This window comes from Nyctereutes procyonoides, unplaced genomic scaffold, assembly GCF_905146905.1.
Source record: "Nyctereutes procyonoides isolate TBG_1078 unplaced genomic scaffold, NYPRO_anot_genome, whole genome shotgun sequence".
Classification (NCBI taxonomy): Eukaryota; Metazoa; Chordata; class Mammalia; order Carnivora; family Canidae; genus Nyctereutes; species Nyctereutes procyonoides.
This window is the reverse complement of record NW_026575040.1, coordinates 11,273,447-11,296,050: the sequence shown is the minus strand read 5'-3', so window position 1 is coordinate 11,296,050 and position 22,604 is coordinate 11,273,447. Positions and strand designations below refer to the sequence as shown.

The window sequence follows — 22,604 nt, the reverse complement described above, 5'->3', positions numbered from 1 at the left end:
GAGGAACAGAGGAAAGAAGAGGACCAGTTCTGACAAATGCACTCATGGACTAGGGCTGGGACCTCATGTTTGCTGGGGGAAGAGAGGAGGGCCTTCATTCTCCCCTTCCTTGTAGTGGGTGGGCACAGCCTGGGTCCTCTAGGAGGGAAGACTGAAAGGGGACTTTTCATTTATTCTGGATCCTGTAAATTCTCTTTGTGGGGCCACTGTAGAGGCAGGGAGGGGAAAGAGGGGCATGGTGCAGGGTGGCAGATTTAAGTGTAACCAAGACCAGAGGAGCTAACCAGGAGGGCTCACCCACACCTGCCTCCACCCCAACTCCTTACTTGTCCCAACCCCATTGATCGCTCTTAGACTCACTTCACTGATGAAACGAGGGCTGAGGATTTAGGCAGCTTGCTCAAGGTCACATGGGCAGTGGCAGAGCCACTTGGAGCCTCAGGGGCCCTCTGCTGACTTTACAAAAACCCCAGGACCCTGTAAGCTGGGACGTTCTAGACCCAGCTTGCAGCTTAAGTCATCTAACCTCTCAAGAAATTAGTTCTCCCTCTATAAGGTAGGGATAAGGTCTTACTGTCCTCTCAGAGTTATCGTGAAAAATGAACAAGAGGGCTCCTGGACACAAACCATGAAGTCCTCCACACACAGTGCAAGCTTCTCAACAAGGAACCTCCCTTCCCTACACCTACTGGGCAACCCAGCTCCCAAGGAGCCCAGGACCCCCGCCCAGGCGCAGCAAGGAGACAAAGGACCTGCCAGGTGTCAGGAAAGGGACTAAATGACCCCTTAGTGCCACCTAGTGGTCTTCAGTGTGCGTGGTGCTTGGGGAGCAGGAGGGCCTAGTTACTCAGGGATTGGGGATTCTGAGCATCACCACTGGCACAGGGGGTAGAGTGGAGGTAGGCACAGGTGGGGGGTGGTAAGGTGCTGGTGGGCCTTCCCTCTCAGCCCCACATTTTACTTCCTCTGGACAGCTCCAGGCAGACGGTGGGGTGGGGGCAGAGGGTTCTAGTTCCAGCTCTGCCACTGCCTGGCCTGGCCTGCCTGGCCTCAGCTACCTCCTCTGTGAAATCAAGAGTAAACATCCCCATTTACCAAACATCTTATGAATTATCTCCCTTCTGAAGTCACCGTGCTGAGTGCTGTGGGGACACAAAGACATGTGAGCCAGGTCTCTCGCTCCCAAGAGCTCCAGCTCATTCCAGGAGACAGACTTGTAAACTGCTAATTACCATCGGAGGCAGGCCACAGCTGGCCTGAGGACAGAGCACTCAGACACAGGAGGCAAGTGGGGGCTAGCAGGAAGTGGGAGCCCCTCTCGCCCAAGAGGGATTCTCACCCCTATGTTGAGCCCCCTCGGCTATATGCCTGACTCCCCTATCTTGCTTCCAAGTCCAATAAAGCAGAATGTCGAGCTCTACCTCTGCACTTTGGCACTGCATTTCCCTCAACGCCTTTCTCCACCCTGTCCACCTGCTAACTTCTCCCTAGCCTTCCTCTGGAGGAATGGGAAGTCCCCGTGATGAGGCAACCAGAGAGGAGACAGAAGGCCAGGGGTCTCCTGAGCAGCTGCGTAGACCCCCCTCCATCACCGAGGCTGCATGTTTAGGCAGGTGGGAAAGTGGGAAGCCCTGTGGCCCCCTAACTGCAGGCTCCCTGCGTTCTTTCCATGCTGTCAGCCTGCCCTAGTCCAGGTGCGGGGCAGGGCGCATGGGTTGCAAGAAGCAGGGACCTCAATCCTGCTCTGAAGAGCTTTCTGGTGCAGGAGGAAAACCCACAGGCAAGGACCCCATGCTGCATATTCTCAAAGACTGGAACCATTCTTCTAGAAAGGGGTAGGTCTAGATCCTGGGAACAGAGATGATGTTTGAGGGGAATCGTGAGAGGTTAATTGGGGTATTTCAGGCTAGAAGCATGTAGCCCAAGTCAGGGAGGTGTGCAGGGGAAGGCACCCCCTTCACAGCCCCTTTCTTCCCCTATCCTCTAAGCAAGCTCTCCTCGCCCTATTATTTCATTGTTTAGCTTGTTATTTGCTTGCTTGTTTATAATCCATCTCCCCCTATTCACTTGAAGTATCCCAGGGCCATGTCACTCTGGTTTACTACAAGGTCTCCAGTATCTAGTCCAGCATCCTGGAATATTAGAGGCTCTCAATAAATATTTATGGAATGAACCCATGAATGCACACACAGGATGAGCAGGAAGTGACTTTTATCCCAGAATAATGATGATTACTGGAGATCTCTTTTGTCCTGCCCATCCTTAACTGTCCACCCCTGTCCTCATTATTCTAAACAGGGTCATGAGGCCTTTGTGCTTCTTTGCCTCAAATCCAGGGGCTGAGATCACACTCTTCTGGCTTTTGCTTCCCATTCTTTGAGGGGACTGTGCTAGGGGGTAAGGAGAGGCAAAGAAAGGAGCGTCCCCAAGACTAGGGAGGGTTGAGTGATCAGAGGGTCCCCCAGGAGCACCACAAGGAGGTGGTGGGGCTCCAGAGGGTAAAGAGGGAGGCCCCTGCAGAAGCTTGACCTCTCCCCAACCCTTACCTTTCCCTGGACCCTGGGTAGAGTTAAGGCCTATGGATGCTTGTCACTGTAGGTATCTGCAGCCACCATGAGGCCATTGACATGAGAGGCCTGCTCTTATCAGCCCTACTCCCTGCCTGTGTGACTTTAGGGGTAGGTGAGGAACCCTTGAATCTGACTGAGATGGTGTTTCCCTACATCCCCAGGGATCCAGGTTTGAAGTTAGATTACATTACATGCACAAACCCTGGTCCCTCATGCACCTTAATGGCATATTCAGTCTCTTGCTAGGTAGCTGCAGGACCTGCATGGGAGACCAAGCTCAACCAGTCACATCTCTGCACCTTTAGGTGTGGGCTAAGTGAAGCAGGGAGGCAGAAGAGTACAGGACTCTCCCTGATGGCCGTGCTTGTGTCGTCCAGGGGTGGTGACAGGGCTCCTCCTGGCCAGCTGTTCCCAACTCCACTCCTGTCATTAGTTCTAGCCTCCTTGGTTTCCACTTGGATCCTAGCCTGGGTTTCTGGGCTTCATATCTGTTCTTTGAGCTAGCCTTCCATTCCCTTCCTTTCCTGCTTGTTATCTTGAGTCAGGTTCTTCTGTTTCCATCCAAAAACCCCAAATGGGACAGAGCTGCTAGAAAGCACAAGACAATGCCATCTGTGAACTGGGTAGTCACCAAAATGTGTTAACAGAAAGGAGTGAAAAAAATAAGATGCAACCAGATTGTAAGGCTCTTGAGGTCAGGTCCCTGGTGAGGTCTGCTCACAGCTGGATCTGTGAGGAGGGCTATATCATACGGGCGGATGGGAAACACTGACTTTCAAATGGCAAACCATTTAAAGGCCTCCATGATTGCCCACTGTTGGGGGGGGGTCACCCTGAATGACTTGGGTTTTTCTTAGGAGGTATCTTCTATTTGGGGCAGAGAAAAGGGTTCAAGCTACAGAAAAATAGCTCCTCAAGATCAAGAAGAGTGGTGACAGGAGCAAGACAGGTAGGGATTGTCCAGGGGTGAGCCTCCGAGCACCCCTCTGAGCTTCCACATCTTGTCTGCCAAAGGAGTGCAGGAACCAGACAATACTGTGCTCTGCAGACATCATGATGATAATCATTAGTGATCATACATGTTAATGACAGCTCCTGAGTTCCTGTCACGTGGCTGGCCTTTCCCCCAACAACCCTACATGAAAGTCAGTTACAACCTGCACTTTATAGATGAAGACACCCCCAGACATGCCTAGAGTCACACAGCCTGTGCTCCACAGGCTGTAGCCCTGCCTCCTCCACGAAGCCCACAGGGAACATCTGAGGCCGCCTAGCCCTTCTAGCACTGAGCTGTCCTATCCATGGTCTCCCCCACTTAACCAGACACCCCTTGAGGACCTGCTCTGTGCTTGGGCCTCAGCTGGCTTTTGGAAGACAAGGATAAGTGCCTTCAAGTACCCAGATTTCATGTCATCGTGCAACTGGCATGGTTTCACTCCTCCTACCATGGTCGATTTTACATTTAAAATATATTTTACTCATAACTAGGGAACCTTAGTTTTAGAGCCCCTAAACAATTTCCACCAGACTTTTTGATCAACAAGCTAGTTTGTTGATCCTGTTCAAGCTGGAGCCCCACCTAGCCAGGCACAAAGTGAGAAAGTTGCAACAGGCCCATTTCCTGCCATGTGGATTCTCTCCTGTGTCCTTGTCTGACCACTGGGCAACAGTGATTCACCTTGTCATTTCATTGTGAGTCATCAATTTTGAGTAACAGCTTTCCAAATAACCAGTGATCCTAACAAAAGCTCACATGAGGGCGCCATGAGCTCAGTCATCATGATGTAAGCAAACACCTCTGTGTGCCCTCCTGGGGAGAGGGCCTCAGCAACAGGTGTAGCCAATGCCTAGAGCAGTGATGCCTTCTTAAAGAGAGCAGAAGACTCAACTTGCAGTTGAGTCACAAGTTTATTTGTCCTAAATAAATACAATCTGAGAACATCCATCTCAATACCCCTAAATACCATTTCTTCTCCAAAAAAGCAGCTTAAGATAGAGGCACATGGTTTGCATTGTATTCTCAGGTTAGGCGCAGGAGGGTGTTCGTTCTGGCTTGTGCTAGCCTGGGTCTAGCTGTGACAGTAGTCCCAGGTTCCCTTCTCTGTTTGGGGCTGTACTTGGCCTAAGTCTCCCAGTCCAGGGCTCCTATAGCCTGTTCCTGCTCCTGGAGTACCTGTTTGCACTGCCTCTCCCTTCTGCAGCCCAAAGAGAACAGCATTCACAACTCTGTGGCCCTGGGCCAGCCCTCACAGAGAGCTTTGTTCTAGAATACCAGGTGCTACCACAGGCCCTGTCCCACTGGCCTGGAAAGGCTTACTTCTTTCTCAGGGCAAGGGGAGAAACAGAGGCTCAGCTGGCAAATGGGTAGGAAGTGCTCACCCTTGTACCCTGGCAGAAGGCTGAGAGCCTTAGTGGAGGGAAAAAGAGACACTGGCTATCCTCCCCCAGTTATCCCCCAGGACCCTGGTCCACTAGGGAGGAGGAAGAAGGGGAGACCACTCTTTGTCTTCTCTTTGAGGCTCAAAGATTTGGGTCCTCATTCTCCTGGTCTGAGGCTGCCTCGTCATCATCTGGAGACTTCTGGATCAGAGAGGAAGAAACCCAGTCATGGACTCATGCATTTCCCCCAGGGCCACAGCCAGCATCTTCTTCCCTCTTGACCCTGCTCCCAGCAGAGCCAGAGAGGCTCTACACCACAGGCCCTTGGCCTTCCCTCTGTCTAGCTCCCAGGCTTCCTGCACCATCGAGTGACTCCTTCTTACCAGGCTGGGGCCCCTGCCCCTCTGCAGAGTGGCATAGAAGCTCAGTACACGACGGTCACAGCGAACCACCATGGGATCAAAGTCCAGCACACGCAGGCCCTCCAGGCTGCGGGCCCGGGAGAGGGCCACATAGGCCTGGCCACTGGCAAACACACGACCCAGAGAGATCTCCACGCAATCCAGGGACATGCCCTGCGGGAATGGAAGGACAGAGCCAACTCATCCTGAAATCCCTTGTGCACAAGAGCCTGACCCCAGCTATACTGGCCCAGCTACTGCCCCCAGATCTCTTCAGCCAGTCCAGAGAGCCTAAAGGCAGAGAGGCAACAACTGGGCATCTGAGTAGGAGAAGCTCCAAGAGACACAGATTGAGGATTAGAGCAGAAGGATGGGGGGGGGGGGTGAAAGCAAAGAGCTCAGGCGTGGGTCAGACAGGCACAGAAATGTGTCCTGGCTCTGCTTCTCTCTCTCTCTGTGACCCTGGACAACTTACCCAACACTCTGAGCTTCAGTTTCCCCTTCTGTTCTGACAGGAACAATGATCACATCTATACCTCATACGGTCATTATAAGGGTTAAATGTTAACATGCGGTAGTGGCTCAGAAAACAGCAGGAAAGGAGATGACAGAGGAATGCGTACGGGAAGAGATGAGGAAGCAGGATGGGAATTGCACACAAGAAAGATTACTTCTACTGCTAGTCTGGAACTTTCCATCCAGGGCAAGCTCAGCCTCCACAAAGGCCTTAAGAACCCCCTCGAACATGCTCCAGCCCTATCCTGCCCTCTGCCCTGCCTGCTCACCTGGCTCTTGTGGATGGATATTGCCCAGGCCAGCTGAAGGGGCAGCTGCCGCCGGCTAAGGAGCTGGCCTCCAGTGGCCTGCACCGTCCAGCGGTCAGCATGGATGACCTTGGTGACTCCGCACAGGAACCGCACCTGGGGCAGCCCTGAGGGAGGCGTAGAAAAGCCCACCTTTTGGCCCAGAAGTGAGGAGCAGGCCTCACCCTTCCACCCTAGCCTCATCCTCACACACACATCCTCACACACAGCCCTGCTTCCTCATCACTTACCTCTCCCCTCCATCTCAAACCCCACGACCACCCCTCGGGCACCATTCACCAGGCCCTGGGACACTGCTAGGTTCTTCACCAGCATCACCTGTGAGGGAAAGAGAACATGAGGTGTGGAGAGAGCAGCCTATTCCCATGCTTGGCCTCAGCCCAGCAGTCATTGCAGCAAGTCCAGGAAGCTGGGGGCACTCTTGGAGAGGCACTGAGTCCTGACCCGTAACTCTGTCACCGGCTCATGGTGACTCCTGTGACAAGCTGCCTTGTTTTCTCTGCTCTTGGTTCCCCCTAGCATCAAAGGGGAATGACATTGGCTATGTGCCTCAGGAGGGGGTAAGGAGCAATAAGATAACGCGCATCACAGGCTCTGAAAATGCTCATGTCTGTCATGGGGTATGTGTATGGGCCAAAACCGTGAGGGACAGCCCCAGGTCCTGTCACCCCTCTTCCAGCCTTGAAGTGCCCCTCAGAACCTGCAGAAAGTCTCCCACGTGGCCCACCCCACATCATAGAAAGAAGCAGGATGCTCTCACACTACACAGAAGCAGACACGGAGCTCCAGCAAGAGGAAGGGGCTTGATCAAAGCACTGTTGCTGGTGCCCCAGACCGAACACGATGAGGGCAACAGGAGGCTGCAGGCAGGAAGATGAGTGGGAGCAGGATGGAGGGAGTTCACTGGGGTCACAGCTGGGCCCTCTGGCTATGGAGCTGCCTGGGCAGAGGTGCAAGGACCAGGGAGGCTCTGCTTCTCACGCACCTGGGCCCCTAGCTTTAGTTGAAGGATCTGGCTAACAGGACACTGGGCATCCAGGGTCCGGGCTTGCTTGGGGTCACTGTCCATGGCCTTAAAGCTGTGTACCTCACCTAGGAAAAAAGAGTTGGGCCAACAGATTACAAGTCACTGATTTGTGGCTCAGTTAACAAAAACATGTTATACCAAGTGTAGAGGACGGTAGTGGGGACAGCTCAGGCAAGCTGGCATTTTGGAATCAGGGGCCTGGGTTCAAGTTTTACTTCCAGCATTTACTGGCTTAGTGATCTTGATGCATTCAAGGTCATGCCTTTCAAGGTCACAGTTACATCTGCAAATGTAAGGGCCTTTATAGCCAGAGGTTGGGGGCCTAAGTATGCAAATAACCCCCAAAGGCCAAGGCTGTCAGGAGGGGGATGGGGGACCCACACCTGCCTGAGGGCCCCTCCCAGCTGGTCTTGCCCAGCCCTGGCTCCCTGCTCACCTGGCAGTTCCTGCAGTCGCCTCTCATTGGTGAGGGCCACATCATCCTGGTGAGTGCAGAGCCTTGTGGCCACAATCCCATCTCGCTCCACCTTGTGGGAGGCTGTGGTCTGGAGCTGGCGGGTCACTTCATCTGAGCACCTGTAGGGGCTGGGCTGTCAGGGCAGGGCCCACCTGAACACCAGGGAAGGTGGGGCACATGGCTGATATGGCTCAAGCAGTAGGCCATGGGTCATACTTGAGGATTAGAAAGGGGCACCAGGGCAAAGTGTGCTGGGCCCCCAAGCAGGCCAACTTGCCTTTCCCTACTTGGACCCCAGACATGGGGAGTGATCATGGGCAGGCACCCTTCCCTATAAACAGCCCCAAGTAAGAGCTAGCCACTCTCCCACCCTGGGGCTCCTGAGGAAGTTGGATATGATGAGTGAGCACAGGCCAGAGGTTTAGAGGACCTAAGCAAGGCACTGATGTTGACAACCTGTCATACTGGTAGCCTATAATCAGGTCGGCCTCCAGGCTGCAATCTTCTAGCCTCTTGCTTGCTGCCTTGGAGGCAAAAAATCTAGCCTGTGTTACTTTTCTTTCTTTCTTTTTAAAGTATATGTCTTTATTTATTTATTTATTTATTTATTTATTTATTTATTTATTTATTTATTTATTTATTTTATTATATAACTTTTATTATTTTATAATTACAAAATTATATATAATTATAAGTTATATGTTGTATAAATATATTTATGTTTATTATACATGAATATAGATATAAATATAGAAATACAATATGAAATTTAAATATTTTAGAATTATTTTTAAATTTTAAATTAAAATTATTTTTAAATATTTTACCCACACTCCCGTGAAGAAAATTAAAATTATTTTAAAATGTTTTAGGGATCCCTGGGTGGCGCAGCGGTTTGGCGCCTGCCTTTGGCCCAGGGCGCGATCCTGGAGACCCAGGATCAAATCCCACATCAGGCTCCCGGTGCATGGAGCCTGCTTCTCCCTCTGCCTGTGTCTCTGCCTCTCTCTCTCTCTGTGACTATCATAAATAAATTTTAAAAAATTTTAAAAAAAATAAAATAAAATGTTTTAAATTAAAATTTTAAATTTTAAATATAAAATTTATAAAAATAAATTTTATTAATTTATTTTATTTAATTAATTATTTAAGTAATCTCTATACCCAATAATGGGGTTCAAACTCTCAACCCCAAGATCAAGACTGGCAAGTTCCCCCAACTGAGCCAGCCAGGTGCCCATAGCTTGTGTCTCTATCCCAAGCCTCTTTCACTTGGGAGAAGCCTGGGTACCCTAGCAAATCACTGGGGAGGAGGGGGAGCAACTTAGGAATTCCATCTCACTGCTCTGCCACTTGGTGTCCCTCTTGTTCCCCACATTGGCTGGTGTGTGCTGTGCACCTTCCTACCTGCCTCATATATCTGTGAGAGGGGTCCCTAAGCAGAAAAAGCCCCTCACTACCACCATCTCCTCCCCTCATTCTGTCCCTATCTGGTTTTCAAGGCCCCCATCCTGGCTCATGGCTTCTGCCTTCCTGGCTTCCTGCCTCCTCCCACATTAGAGTTAGTCCTGGCATTTCCACCTTTCCTCTTAGCTGGGACAAAATAGGATCATGTCTGTGACCTCTCTTCTTCACCAAGTGACCCCACAGGATCTACTAATGGAAGGGACTTAGGCTTTTAAGTCAGGCCAGGTTCAAGTCCCGGCCCAGTCCACTTACTGGCTGGAACTTTGGGCAAATCACTTCACCTCTTTGAAGCCACCCCATTTCTGCATCTGTGAAATAGGAGGATTAACATCTCTGATTTCTTTTTCTGCACCCAGGTGCCCATGCTTCCCTAACACCTACTCTGTGCCAGGGCCTGTACTGGGTGCTAGGGACCCAATCTTGGAGGAGGCAGGATCCCAGTACTCAGAGAATGACCATCTTCTATGGGGCCATGAAGCACTTTTCCCCTCCTCTGGGTCCTTGCGCTCCTTTGTGACCCATGCTTGACTCCTCATCCCATGGTCCCTTCTCTGTTCACCACAGCCCACCTTCCCAGTCTGACAGCCTGTAGCAGAGAGATGAAGGTCTGGTCTGCCTGCCTCCACACCTCAGTCAGCTCCAGGGTCACTGGGACACACCTTTTCCAGCTCTTGGCCTGGTGGGGACAAGGTAGGAGTTTCAGGGAGAAGAGCAGACACTTATGGGGGGGCAGGGCCAGGGGGTCAGTGATACCTGAAAGCAGAACTTTGGGGGCTGGGAGCCCTTGGTTACAGGTGGCAGCTGCAGGAAGTCCCCACAGATGATGAGCTGGATCCCTCCAAATGGCTTGTTCTGCTGCCGGACAGTTCTAGAGAGGAGCATGGGGTACTTTAGGAGCTGGGGTAGGCAGGTTCCATATGAAGAACCACCAGAACACAGTCCTTACTGCATATACTGACCTGGCCACAGCTTCCAGCTTGTCAAACAGGTCCGCCTCCACCATGGAGATCTCATCAATGACTAGCCGCTGGCAGTTTAGCCAGCCCTGCTTCACAGCTGGCCGCTGGGCCAGGGCCACACACTGCACCAGGGGAGCCTGGCCTGAGCCAATGCCTGTAAGTGACACTTCAGCCTGAGACCTTAGCCCTGTCCCAACCCTGACCCTCCCCTTCCTTCTCAAAGGCCTGGTTTGCTTCCAGCTCAAGCTCCAGAAGTCCCCACTTACCTGCAAAGGCGTGGAGGGTGGTACCCCCAATGTGGCAGGCTGCCACCCCAGTGCTGGCAGTAGCCACAGTACCTGTGGGAGGCAGTGAGCCCAGGATACGCTTCAGCAGATAAGATTTCCCTGTCCCTGGGCAGAGGGTAAAGTCAGGGCCACCTGCTCCTCCATCCTACCCCATCAGCGTTCCCCAACCCCTGCCCCTGCCCCCAATTACCCGCACTCCCAGTGAAGAAGACGCTCTGGCCTTTCAGGACAACCCTCAGCACAGCAGCCTGTTCCTCAGAAAGCTGTGGTTTGGTGGGGGGCAAGCTCAGCCTCTTCACAGGCAAGGGCCACCTTGGGGCTTCCTGTGGGGGCACAGGACTGTCTTAGGGCTTCCTACAACCCTTAGGCATTTCCTCTCCCTTCTTAGCCTGGGTGCCATGCTAGGCCTACTCTGTACCTCTGTGGTTTCACTCCTTGAAGCCCTTGCGCAGCTTTGGCTCCCCTGGAGATCTTACCAGTTACTCGGGGTTAGGTCTCTCCTTGAGGAATAGATCATAGCCAGGTCTCCACTGATCCCTGGTACCCACACTATGTGGGTCTGGATCCTCCATCAGCTCCCTCTCCTGGTCCCCCTAGATCTCCTGGCTCTCTCACAGGTCCTTCCTCCTCACTTCTCTTCCTGTCACAAACCGGTGTCTCTCACAGCAAAACCCTGCCTGGTCAGGGTCCTTTCTTGCTCCATTTCCATCTTCTCCCCAGCTTAGTCTCAACCCCCTGTGGTCTGTGATCCACCTGCCCCAGTTCACAAACACCGTCAAACCTACCAGACTCTAGGGATCCCTGGGTGGCGCAGCGGTTTGGCGCCTGCCTTTGGCCCAGGGCACGATCCTGGAGACCCGGGATCGAATCCCACATCGGGCTCCCTGTGTGGAGCCTGCTTCTCCCTCTGCCTGTGTCTCTGCCTCTCTCTCTCTCTCTCTCTCTCTATCATAAATAAATAAAAATTAAAAAAAAAAAAAACCTACCAGACTCTGTCCCCAACTGCTCAGACCTGTTGGCTGTCCCTGACACTGCAGATCACTTCTTTCCAAAATCACCTTTTACTTTTACTTCTAAAATCACCTTTCTGGCCTCCTTCTCTACTTTCTCTTCTCATACGACCCGAGCCCTCGTTTCCTATTCTAGCTTGCACTCATGAGAAGCCCATCCCTGTCATACTCAGATGGGCATCTCCCCGGAGACAACCCGCAACCCCTCCCATACTGCCACCCCCACCCCCTACCCCCGCCCCACACTTGGGCCTCCTTGGTCTCTTCCATCTCAGCGCCCCCCCTCCCCCGCCGCGTCCCCGGCTTCGCATCCTCACGGTGCTGGGCTGGGCTCCCGCGCAGGGCTGCAAGGGCCGCTTCACGGGCGTGGCGTGCGGGTCCCGGGTGGCCACCGCGCGCCGCAGCTCCTCGGGCTGCACGGGGCTGATGGTGACGAAGTCGCGGGGCCGCGGGCCAAGCAGCTGCGCACGGGCGGAGGGCGGCGCGGGCCCCGGGGCCGCGGCCAGCTTGAGGCGCAGCGTGCGCAGGAAGCGTCGCAGGCGCTCGGGCGGGCAGTCGGAGAGCAGCAGCTGCACGGCGCCCGCCCCGGGAGCGCCGGCGCCCGGGAGCCGCAGCGTGCTGCGTCCGGCCGCCGCGAAGCGCGTGAAGAGGCGCGCGGCCCGCAGAGGGAAGCAGCGCGGCGGGCCCAGGGGCCCGGGCGCCCGCAGCCGCAGCAGCAGCTCGCGGCGCTCGTTCCGCCCCAGGCTCAGCTCGGCCGTGCGCAGGGCCTGGCGCCTTCGCGGCTGCCCGCCCGGGCTCAGCTCCTCCACGGCCACGCGGCACCGCAGCTCCGCGTCCTCGAATTCCGCCGGCGCCGCCGGGGTGCCCGACGGCATGGCCACAGCCTCCGCAGATCCGCACAAGGCCCGGGGCGCAGGGGTCACGACTCGGTGGGCACGACGGGGAGCCCAGCCGGGGCCGGAGAGGCGGTCACCGGTAACACAGAGGTCACGGCGACGGTAAGGGGGACCTGCGCACAACCGAAATTCCTGCCCTACACCGTAATTTCCAGAGCGGTGGATGAGCTGCGCCAAAGCACCCAGGAACGGGAGCCTCGGCTGCCCCACCGAAGCCGCGGAAGCGGGGTCCTGAACAAAAGGGAAGCCTGCTTCCAAGAAGCAGGGCGGGCGAGGGGGTGCTCAGAGTCCGAGGAAGCAGGGGAAGGTCAAGCGGAGAGATGCGCAGGGGACCTTGTCTTCCGGATACCTTAAGTGGGTTAAAAAAATTTTTTTTTTATCTTAAAGATTTTATTGATTTACTTGACAGCGCACAAGCAGGGGGATCAGCAAGGAGAGGCAGGGGGAGCCTGATGCGGGGCTCAATCCCAGGACCCGGGGATCATGACCGGAGGTGGAGGCGGCCGCTCAACCAGCTGAGCCACCCAGGCGCCCCCCTTCCGTGGTTTATATGCAGCCAGGGCAATCTCCCTATTCCCCCCGTACACAAGTGAGAACAGACTAGGAGAAGCTCCAAAGACCGGTAGGAGGCAGGGTTGGTGTGATTCCCAAGCCCTGACTCTTCCCATCTCCAAGGCGGGCACTGGGTGGAGAAATCGCGGGGGACCCTGGCGCTCGGGAATCCCTGTTTCCTCCGTCTGACCCACTCGTCTGCACCCTCCCGGCAGGGACCCTTTGGAAAATCAGACTGTCTCCCACCTCTGGGATCGCGCGGCCACTCAGCTTGCAGCGGCCCTCGGGCGAACACGCAGGACACAGCCGGCCAGCTGGTGCAGCTCCAGCACTGGGAACTTTCAAATACTAGTGGTAGAAAATCACCCTATTACCGGCCGGATCTTTAAACACCCAGCCAATCCGAGACAGGGGCGTGACAACGGGCGTGTCTTCCGAGGAGTTCAAACTCCTAGAGCTTGGGCTGTACCAATGGCACCCCGGTGGAAGGAGGCTTGTGGTGGGCGAGCGTACCGAATCTCGTGCACCAGTGGGAGAGGGGCAAGGGGCGGGGTGCCATGTCACCCAGCGACACAGGGTGTCGTGTCACCCAGTGCGGCTCGAAAGTTTGCTTTTAGAGCCGTGCCTGCAACACACTTTTTCTCCTCTCTAGCTCTCACACTGCGGCTGAACTTGGCCTTTGGGCCTTTGGGAAGAGCAGCTTCTGATCCCTCCCACTGGTGTTTACTTTCACTTAGCGGTTGCCCACTCCTGGACCCACCACCCCGAGGCCTGCCGCTTCCGTTGCCTAACCACCCCACCCCCCACCCCATCTCCGCTACTCTTTCCGCCCTTCTGTGCCTCTGTAATGGTCATTTTATTTTAGCCTTGTGTCTCCCACCCAGCTGAGACCCATGGGTGAGGAATTCCAAGACCTGGGCCAGGTGCTCAGGGAGTACAATGGAAGCCCGTGAGCCTCTGTCTTCAGGGAATTCATATTGCGCTGGATACCCGGGTAATTTATTTTTAATTATCTTTCCTCCCCCCACCCCCTCGAAGCTTGGAATTACACAGGTGGAAGGGCTCTTACAGGTGAATCACCCTCCTCATTTACTGGATTGCCCTCCTTTTACAAATGAGGAAACCAAGGCTCCAACGGATTTTACCAAAGTCACATAGCTTGCAGACAGCAAAACAAAGCCTTGAACCCAAGTCTAACCTGGTGTGAGCATCTGCTGTTTACTGCCCCACACTGCTCCCAGGTGACTAGTCTAACTTCATGAAGGGAATCCAGGCTGGCACTGGAATCTCAGCGCCTGACTGCCTCTGCAGTGCCCCAGCCCTGCCAGTTAGATGTTACTTACTCTAAGCAAGTTTCCTTAATGTCTCAAGCCTTTGTTTCCTCATATATATACAATGGTGAGAGATGAAAATATGATGATTGCATAATTGTGACTATACTAAAAACCACTGAATCATGTGCTTTAAATGGGTAAAACTGTATGGTACATAAATTATATCTCAGGGGGCTTCTGGGTGGCTCCATCCTTTAAGGGTCTGCCTTCAGCTGAAGTTATAATTCCAGGATCCTGGGATCAAGCTATGCATTGGGCTCCCTGCTCAGTGGGGAGCCTGCTTCTCCCTCTTCCTGCTGCTCCCCCTGCTTGTGTGCTCTCTTTCTCTGTCAAATAAATAAAACAATTTTTTTTTAATGTATCTCAATAAAACTTATGAAAAAAATCAGGAGAAATACTGTTCCTCTTCGGTGCTGTCTTGGCATATGAATACCCAGTAGCATAGGGAAATTTTCTTTTTCTTTTTTTTTAAATATTTTTTTCTTTATTTATTTATGATAGTCACAGAGAGAGAGAGAGAGGCAGAGACACAGGCAGAGGGAGAAGCAGGCTCCATCCACCGGGAGCCCGACGTGGGATTCGATCTCGGGTCTCCAGGATCGCGCCCTGGGCCAAAGGCAGGCGCCAAACCGCTGCGCCACCCAGGGATCCCCATAGGGAAATTTTCAACATCACTGTGGCAGGCAGAATGATGGTCCCCTTAAGATGTCCCTAACCTAATCCTCAGAATTTACGAATATGTTACCTTATGTGGCAAAAGTGATTTTGCAGATGTGATAAATTAAGGATTTTGAGGTAGAAAGATTATCCTGGATTGTTTGGGTGGGCCCAGTGGAATCACAAGGGTTCTTATAAAGGAAAGGGAGGCAGGAGAGCCAGCAAAGGAGATGTGATAAAGAAGCAGAGGTATGGGATGCCTGGGTGGCTCAGTGGTTGAGCATCTGCCTTTGGCTCAGGGCTTGATCCTGGAGCTCTGGGATGGAGTCCTGCATCGGGCTTCCTGCAGGGAGCCTGCTTCTCCCTCTGCCTGTATCTGTGCCTCTCTCTGTGTGTTTTTCTCATGAATAAATAAATAAAATCTTAAAAAAAAAAAAAAACCACGAACTTAAAAAAAAAAAGCAGAGGTGTGTGTGAGAAACAGAAAGATTTGAAGATGTTACTGCTGGCTTTGATGATTGAAGGAAAAGGGTTATGAATCAAGCCATTGAATTTGTGGTAATTTGTTAGAGCAGCAATAGCACCAAGAGACTAGTACAGTCACACAGCCAGAAAGTGAAAGAACTGGGATTATGAACCCAGGCCTGTTTCCAAAGCCCCTCTGTTCTCTCTCCCACTACCCTTTGCTTATAATGGGCCCAGCACCGTGACAAACAGCCTGCTGCCTTCCCCTTTCCCTCTGTGGAGTACCCCAGACTGCCCCCTGGAGAAGGCACAGACACTTCCACATGGATTTTTCACCAACATTTTTTTTCTTTTGACTTTCAAACTTAAAAAAAAATTCAATATATGTAACATATAATTTACCATTTTAACTATTTTTAAGTGTATAACTCATTGCCATTAAGTACTTTCAAATGTTGCATAACAATCATCACTATTTCCAGAAAATGTTCATCATCCCAATCTGTGTATTTGTCCCCATTAGACAATATCTTCCCATTCTTTCTCCTCGCAGCCCTTGGTAACCCCAACGTTTTATTATGAAAATATTCCAACATATACAGAAAGGTTGAAGGAATTTTGCAGTGAACACCCATATGCCCAACACCAAGATTCTACAATTAGTATTTTGTTGTATTCATCACATGTCTAGTCATCTGTCCATCTCAACATTCATGAATCCATCTGCTAATGCATTCTAAAGTTGCAGACAACAGGACACTTCACATCTAAACATTTCAACATTAATTGTTAACTAACATTAATTAGTTTATGCTTTTTTCCCCCTTAAATAGGCTCCATGCCCAAATATGGGGCCTGAACTCATGACCCTGAGGTCAAGAATTTCATGCTCTACCGACTGAGCCAGCCAGGCACCCCTATGCTTATCTATGTATTTATTTTTAAACGTTTTATTTATTTATTTATTTATTTATTTATTTATTTATTTATTAGAGAGGAAGAGAGTGGGGGGAGGGGCAAAAAGAGAGGGATAAGCAGACTCCCACTCTGGGGAACCTGATGTGGGGTTTAATCCCAGACCCTGAGATCATGACCTGAGCCAGTCAGATGCTTAAACCAACTGAGCCAGTCAGTTGCCCCTATGCTTTTCTTTTTTATGCTGATCTTTAAAAAAAACAAAACAAAACAAAAAAAATTTTACTTCTTCATGAGACAGAAGGGGGGGGGCGGAGCAGAGACACAGGCAGAGGGAAGAAGCAGGCTCCATGCAGGGAGCCTGATGTGGAACTCAATCCCGGGTCTCCAGGATCAAGCTCTGGGCTGAAGGCAGCACTAAACCGCTGAGCCACCCGGGCTACCCTTTAATTTTAAAAAAAGAATTATTTAGGAGAGCAAGCACACGAGCAGAGGGAGTAGCAGGGGGACGGGGGGCAAGCTCCCAGCTGAGCAGGGAGCTGGACATTGGACTCGATCTCAGGACCCTGGGATCATGACCTGACCTGAAGGCAGAGGCTTAACCAACTGAGCCACCCAAATGCCCCTATGCTTTATTATTTTTTTTAAAATAAATACCTCAGTGAGAAATTACTGGGTCATCGAGGGGTGGCACAGTCAAGGCTCGGACTCTCGGTTCCCGCTCAGGTCGTGATCTCAGGGTGGTGGGATGGAGCCCCAAGCCTGGCCCCATGCTCAGCACGAATCTGCTTAAGTTTCTCTCTTCCTCTCCCTCTGCCCCTCACCCCTGTGCGCTCTCTCTCTAAAATAAAAAAATCTTTAAAAGAATGCTGGGTCATCGAATAGGTGTACATTTAGTTATGAAACCGCCAGAGGTTTTTCCCAAGTGGTGAGTTTGTAGGAGTAGCAACGACGAGTCCTTGTAGGGAAAGGAATCGAACGAGTAACGGGAGGCAGCTTAGCAGCTGATGAACGGTGCTCAGGCCCCGCCCCCTCCCCGTCCCGGCGCCGCGGGCCGGTCAGTCGGATCCTGATTGGTCCGTGGGGAGGGGGGCGGAGCCAGGGGATTTCGCGTCGGGGGCCGGACTTCCTCCCCCCGCCCCCCGCCCCCGCCCCCGCCTTTGGCAGCCCCGGCTTCGGCGTCCTCCGCGCTGGGCTCCCTGCTGCGGGAGCCGGAGCGATTCGAAAAGCCGCGCAGCGCTGCTCCCGGGTCTCTCGCCTAACCCCAACCCTGGTTTTAATTTAACGCAAACTCTCCGGAAGAACGAGTTTTCGTCTTTGAACTCTTTGCATACGTCTCCTGCGCTCTCTTTCACAGGCGGCCTCAGTTTTGGTCGCCTCATTAATAATCGACAGTGACATTGATAGCACAGGACTGGGTGGTTTACAGACTGCGTTCTCCTCCGTCATCTCCTCTGATATTTAAAAGAGCCTTTACAGCCCTAAGCTTACGGGGACAGTGTTGTAGAGATGCTGAAAGGGTGTCACCTGGGATGGCTTCAACACCGGGTAGTTGACACTCATTTCATTGGACCTCTGGTGCAGGTGACCCTCCCTCCTTGAAATCCTCCCTTCTCTTTCCACAACACACTCCCCTTGTTTATTGGCTATTTATATTTATTGGCTGCTTCATCTAGGTCTCCTTTGCTAACTCCTTTTCCCCACCCAGACCTCTCAAGGTGGGAGGACTTTTTTTTTTCCTCCTATCTTTTCCAATCCCATGGCTTGATTATCAACTGCATGCTGATTCCCAATATTATATCTCTAGCCAGCTGTTCTCCCCTGAACTCCAGACTCTGTCTCCATTTGTCCTCCTGCTATCACCACACAGATGCCTAGCTGGCATGTCAAACTCATTTTCTCCAGAACAGCTTTTAATCTCCTCCTCCAGCACCATATAAACCTGTTTTTCTCCTGTCTTCATCTCAGTAAATGCACCACCTTTTTTCACTCAAGTTAAAAACCCACATCATATCCATGGTTCCTTCTTTACTTACCACGTCTAATCCACCATTGAAATTTGTTGTTTCTGCCTCTAAAATGTATCGGGGTCCTTTTTGTTGTTGTTTTTAAAGATTTTATTTATTTATTCACGAGAAACAGAGAGAGAGGCAGAGACAAAGACAGAGGGAGAGGTAGGCTCCATGCAGGGAACCCGATGTGGGATTTGATCCCTGGTCTCCAGGATCATGCCCTGGGCTGAAGGCAGGCACTAAACCCACTGAGCCACCCAGGCTGCCCTCTAAAATGTATTTTGGATCTATTCCCTCCATCCCCACTCCACACCCTAGAGCTAGCAGCCTGTCTTCTCTCTCTGGATTCCAGCAGTAAGTCTCGTAATGTCATTGGCTTCCTAGCTTCCACTCTAATCCCCCATAATTCAATCCTTTCTCCAAATAGCAGCAGATGGGATCTCTTCAAACATATAAATACACATTTTGGTACTTTTAAGCCCTGGATGCCTCTCTAGGCAATTCCTCTTGGAATAAAATCTGTGGTCCTTATCACAGCCTGAGACCTCCTTTCCTTCCACTGTGAATTTAAGTCTACCATTTTCTTTCTTACTCACCGTATCTGTCACACTAGCCTCCTTGGTGCTCCTTGAACACTCATAAGCCCATTTCTATGCCCAGGTCTTTGCACTAGTATTTTCCTCTGCATGAAATACCTTCCCTCAGGACGCCTGGTTGGCTCAGTCTGGAGAGCATGCGTCTCTTGATCGTCTCTTGATCTAGGGGTGGTGAGTTTGAGCCTGAAGTTGGGGGTAGAGTTTACTTTAAAATAGGTAAATAAAAATAGCTGTTTTAAAGGGGGAAAAAAAATGCCTTCCACCTCACTCTTTTTGTGGCTCTGTCTCATCTTTCAGGTCTCAGCTGAAATATCCATGTATTTACATATATTGTGAAATGATTACCACCGTAGGTTTAATTAAAATCCACCATCTCATATAGACCCAATAAAAACAAAAGAAAACAAATTTCTCCCTGTGATGAGAACTCTTAGGATCTACTCTTAATATCTTCTCTATATACCATAACAGCGGTACTAACTATAGTTATCATTGTTGTACATTATATGCTAGTACTTATTTACCATATAGCTGGAAGTTTGTACCTTTTAACTACTTTCCCCAACCTCCCTTCTCCCATCCCACCCTTACTGTCTCTTGAATCTATATCTGCCCCTACCATCCTCATAACCACTGGCCTGGTTCAGGCTCCATCACCTCCAACCTAGATTTTCTGTAACAACTTCCCACCCAGGGGGCTGCCCCGTCTCTAGTGCACTTGTCACCATTCTTCACACAGCAGTCATGAAAATGAGGGTTTTTTATTTTATTTTATTTATTCATGAGAGACAGAGAGAGAGAGAGAGAGAGAGAGAGAGAGAGAGAGGCAGAGACACAGGCAGAGGGAGAAGCAGGCTCCATGCACCGGGAGCCCGACGTGGGATTCGATCCCGGGTCTCCAGGATCGCGCCCTGGGCCAAAGGCAGGCGCTGAACCTCTGTGCCACCCAGGGATCCCTGAAAATGAGGTTTTAAAATAAATATTGTGTCCACCCTGCTTTGATGCTTCAATAGCCCCCTGCTACTTGCAGGAAGAATTTTACATACCTAAGGTCAGCATTCAAGGTCCATAGTGCTCTAGCTTCTGCGGGCTCCTCCGTAGTACCTTTCTGAGCCTCTCCTGCCTCCCCCCACCCACCCCCGCTACACACGACTGCACCAATCTGCCTACAGTTCCCCTAGCAAGTCACGCTGTTCTATCAGTTCTGCTTTTGTGAGATGTCCATCCTAATGGAATACAACCCAGTCACTCCAGCCCTTCTTGTGAGGAGCTCTCACCACACGCTGTACACTCATCAGAGCCCTTCTGAAGACTTGTCCGCCTTCCTACTGGCTCTGCAGCCCTCCAAGGCAGGGCCTGGATCCTATGTGCCTGCTCATACAATGCTGCCAAAATATTTAGTAGAGAGCACAGCCTCTGGAGTCAGGTGAGGTTTGATTCCTTGCACTACCTCTCACCAATCAAGGGACCTGAAACAGTTCTAAGCCTCGGATTCAAGATCTGTTCAATGAAGATAACAATAGTGTCTATCTCATGCGTCATTTATCCACTTTTGTGAAGTATTTTATTTTATTTTATTTTATTTATTCATGAGAGACACAGATTGAGAGGAGAGGCAGAGACATAGGCAGAGGGAGAAGCAGGCTCCTCGCAGGGAGCCGGATGCAGGATTCGATCCTGGATCCGGGGACCACGACCTGAGCCAAAGGCAGGCGCCCAACCGCTGAGCCACCTAGGTGTCCCACTTTTGTGAAGTTTAAATGAGATACATGTGAGGAGTTTAGTACAGTGAACAGATGACAGAGGCTCCCTAAATTCTTTTGAGTGAATAGATAAATGCCAGGATAAAGTATTGGAAGGCACCCAACTTCAAAGGCCCTCAATAAGTTTTGTTGATTAAGTGATGTACATGCAAAACAGACTCCATCACCTCCACAAACAAATGTTCAATGCCTTCCCATTGCTCCAAGGTTAAAATATAGTCCTCTCAACAAAGCCCTCAAGGCCCTGTCTACACTGAACTCTACTTCTCCAGCCTGGCTGCCCTACACTCACACTACTGTTTCATGCCTCTTTGCCATGGCTCATACTCTCCCCTCTGCCTACAATGCCTGTCTTGCCCCTTTGTCCTGGTTTTGGTGCTTTTCCTATGTACATTTATTTTCACATTTAATATATGGTTTTCTCATCTGTTTACATGCCTTCTTCTGATAGAGGACAGGGACTCTGGGCCTTGCCATTATCTTTCAGCCATTAGTGTAAAGCCTGACAAACAATTAAGGTGAATAAAATATTTGTGTTGGATGAACGCATGTGGTGTGGAGGCAACAACTAGAGGGCTGGCATGGGCTGGATGGGGAAACTGATGCCAAAGTGGCTATCAGTGGCTTATTCTCAAAAGTGGTGGAACTTGCTGGATATGAAAACTGCCTTACCCCACCCCATGAGCTGCTTCTGTGCCACAACATGAATTCCTCAGGGTCTTTGGTCTCCTGTAGATGGAATCTGACTTTCCAGATAAAGGATCTTCTGAGTCCTCAGGCATGAGGTGCCCAGCTCTGGACAGGAGTAACCACCAGGGATAAACCACATTGAAGGAATAAAACCTTGTGGTAGCTGCAAGAGGTTGCCACATACATTGACTTTCTCAGATCCCTAGGCTGCATTTTCCTCATCCTTTAAGATGAAGGAACCCAGGCCCAGGCATAAAGAAAAAGTATGCTCCTATCTTCCTCCCCCTTGGGCCAAGGCTACCCTTTTCTATGTAGGGCTGTAAGTGGCTTGGGGACCTGAGGGCTAGTAGAAGGCAATGAAAGGGGAACTTGGTCAACTGTGCAGCTGCTGCTATAGCAGCCAGAGCCAAAGGAGGTCACCATTGATCCCACTTACACTTCTTTCTGCTGAAGCAAGCTTGGGTAGAGTTGGCTAGGCGCGCAGAGGGAAGGGTTGGGGTGGGCAGGAATGGTGCTGGAAGCTGGGATGTAGCCACTTCCTCTCTCTGGGCCTCTGTTTCTCCAAGTGTAAAATGAAGGCCCACGGTGTAACACTCACCCCCAGCAAGGCTGTTGAGGCTGGAGGATCACCGCTGGATGGGGGTGGGAGGTGGAGGGTGACCCTCCGATATAGGAACCAGGGAGAACAGCTCTGAGCAATGTCCAACGAGGGCAAGACAACACTGCATTTTGGGACCCCTTGAGAAGCAGCGGTAGACCGCCCCGTCCCCCCCCCCCCCAAGGGACCTCGGAAGTCCAGACTCCCAGCCCCAAGTCTTCCCGTTACCCAACTCTCGGGACCGGACGCGAGGTCCTTCGAGGAGGTTCCTGGAAGAGGAGGACCAGGTCGTCGCCACTGCCCAGGCGTCGGGGAAGAAAGAGGAGGAGCCTCTGGGTGCCCCCATCCTGGCCGCCCAGGACCGCGCGGGCTAGTCGGGCAACCTCAGCCCTCCAGGGTCTGCAAACCTCAAAGGCGCAAGCCGCGGGCGCCTCGGGCGCTCGCCCGTCCTGCCGCACCCGGGCCCGCCCCCGGGCCCCGCCCGCGTCCCTCTCGTCCGCCTCTGGCCGGAAGCCCCCTCCCCCTCCCTCCGCCCTGTCCCCGCACCCTCTGTCTCCTCCCAGTCCCTCTCCCCGGGCGGGTAGGGGAAACCTCTTTCCGCCCCGTCCCTCCCCCTTCCTCCGGACGGGCTCCTGGCTCCAGTCCCCAAACCCACGCCCGGCCCCGCCCCCACAGGCCCCGCCCCGGCCCCGCAGGCCACGCCCCTAGTTTCCCGCCCGGGCCCCGCCCAGACTCGCCCCGCCCG

The 22,604-nt window shown here is 52.0% G+C and overlaps 1 protein-coding gene across 2 annotated transcripts; it reads right to left on the bottom strand.

The window, feature by feature from the left end:
* Positions 1-4,459: 4,459 nt before the first annotated feature.
* On the bottom strand, positions 4,460-13,650 carry PIF1 (PIF1 5'-to-3' DNA helicase). Of its 2 annotated transcripts, none has more exons than XM_055320279.1 (13): positions 13,076-13,650; positions 11,699-12,626; positions 10,562-10,694; positions 10,351-10,476; positions 10,085-10,238; positions 9,879-9,993; positions 9,695-9,801; positions 7,638-7,777; positions 7,160-7,266; positions 6,405-6,492; positions 6,136-6,281; positions 5,333-5,524; positions 4,460-5,150 (listed from the first exon to the last, which is right to left on the bottom strand). In XM_055320279.1, the coding sequence occupies exons 2-13, from the start codon at positions 12,254-12,256 to the stop codon at positions 5,091-5,093; spliced, it is 1,926 nt and encodes a 641-aa protein (XP_055176254.1). In that variant the 5' UTR covers positions 12,257-12,626; positions 13,076-13,650; the 3' UTR covers positions 4,460-5,090. The 2 variants fall into 2 exon arrangements, with proteins under 2 accessions (XP_055176254.1, XP_055176255.1); XM_055320280.1 differs by having other exon boundaries at positions 11,699-12,390; positions 13,076-13,168.
* Between the last annotated feature and the right edge of the window lie 8,954 nt (positions 13,651-22,604).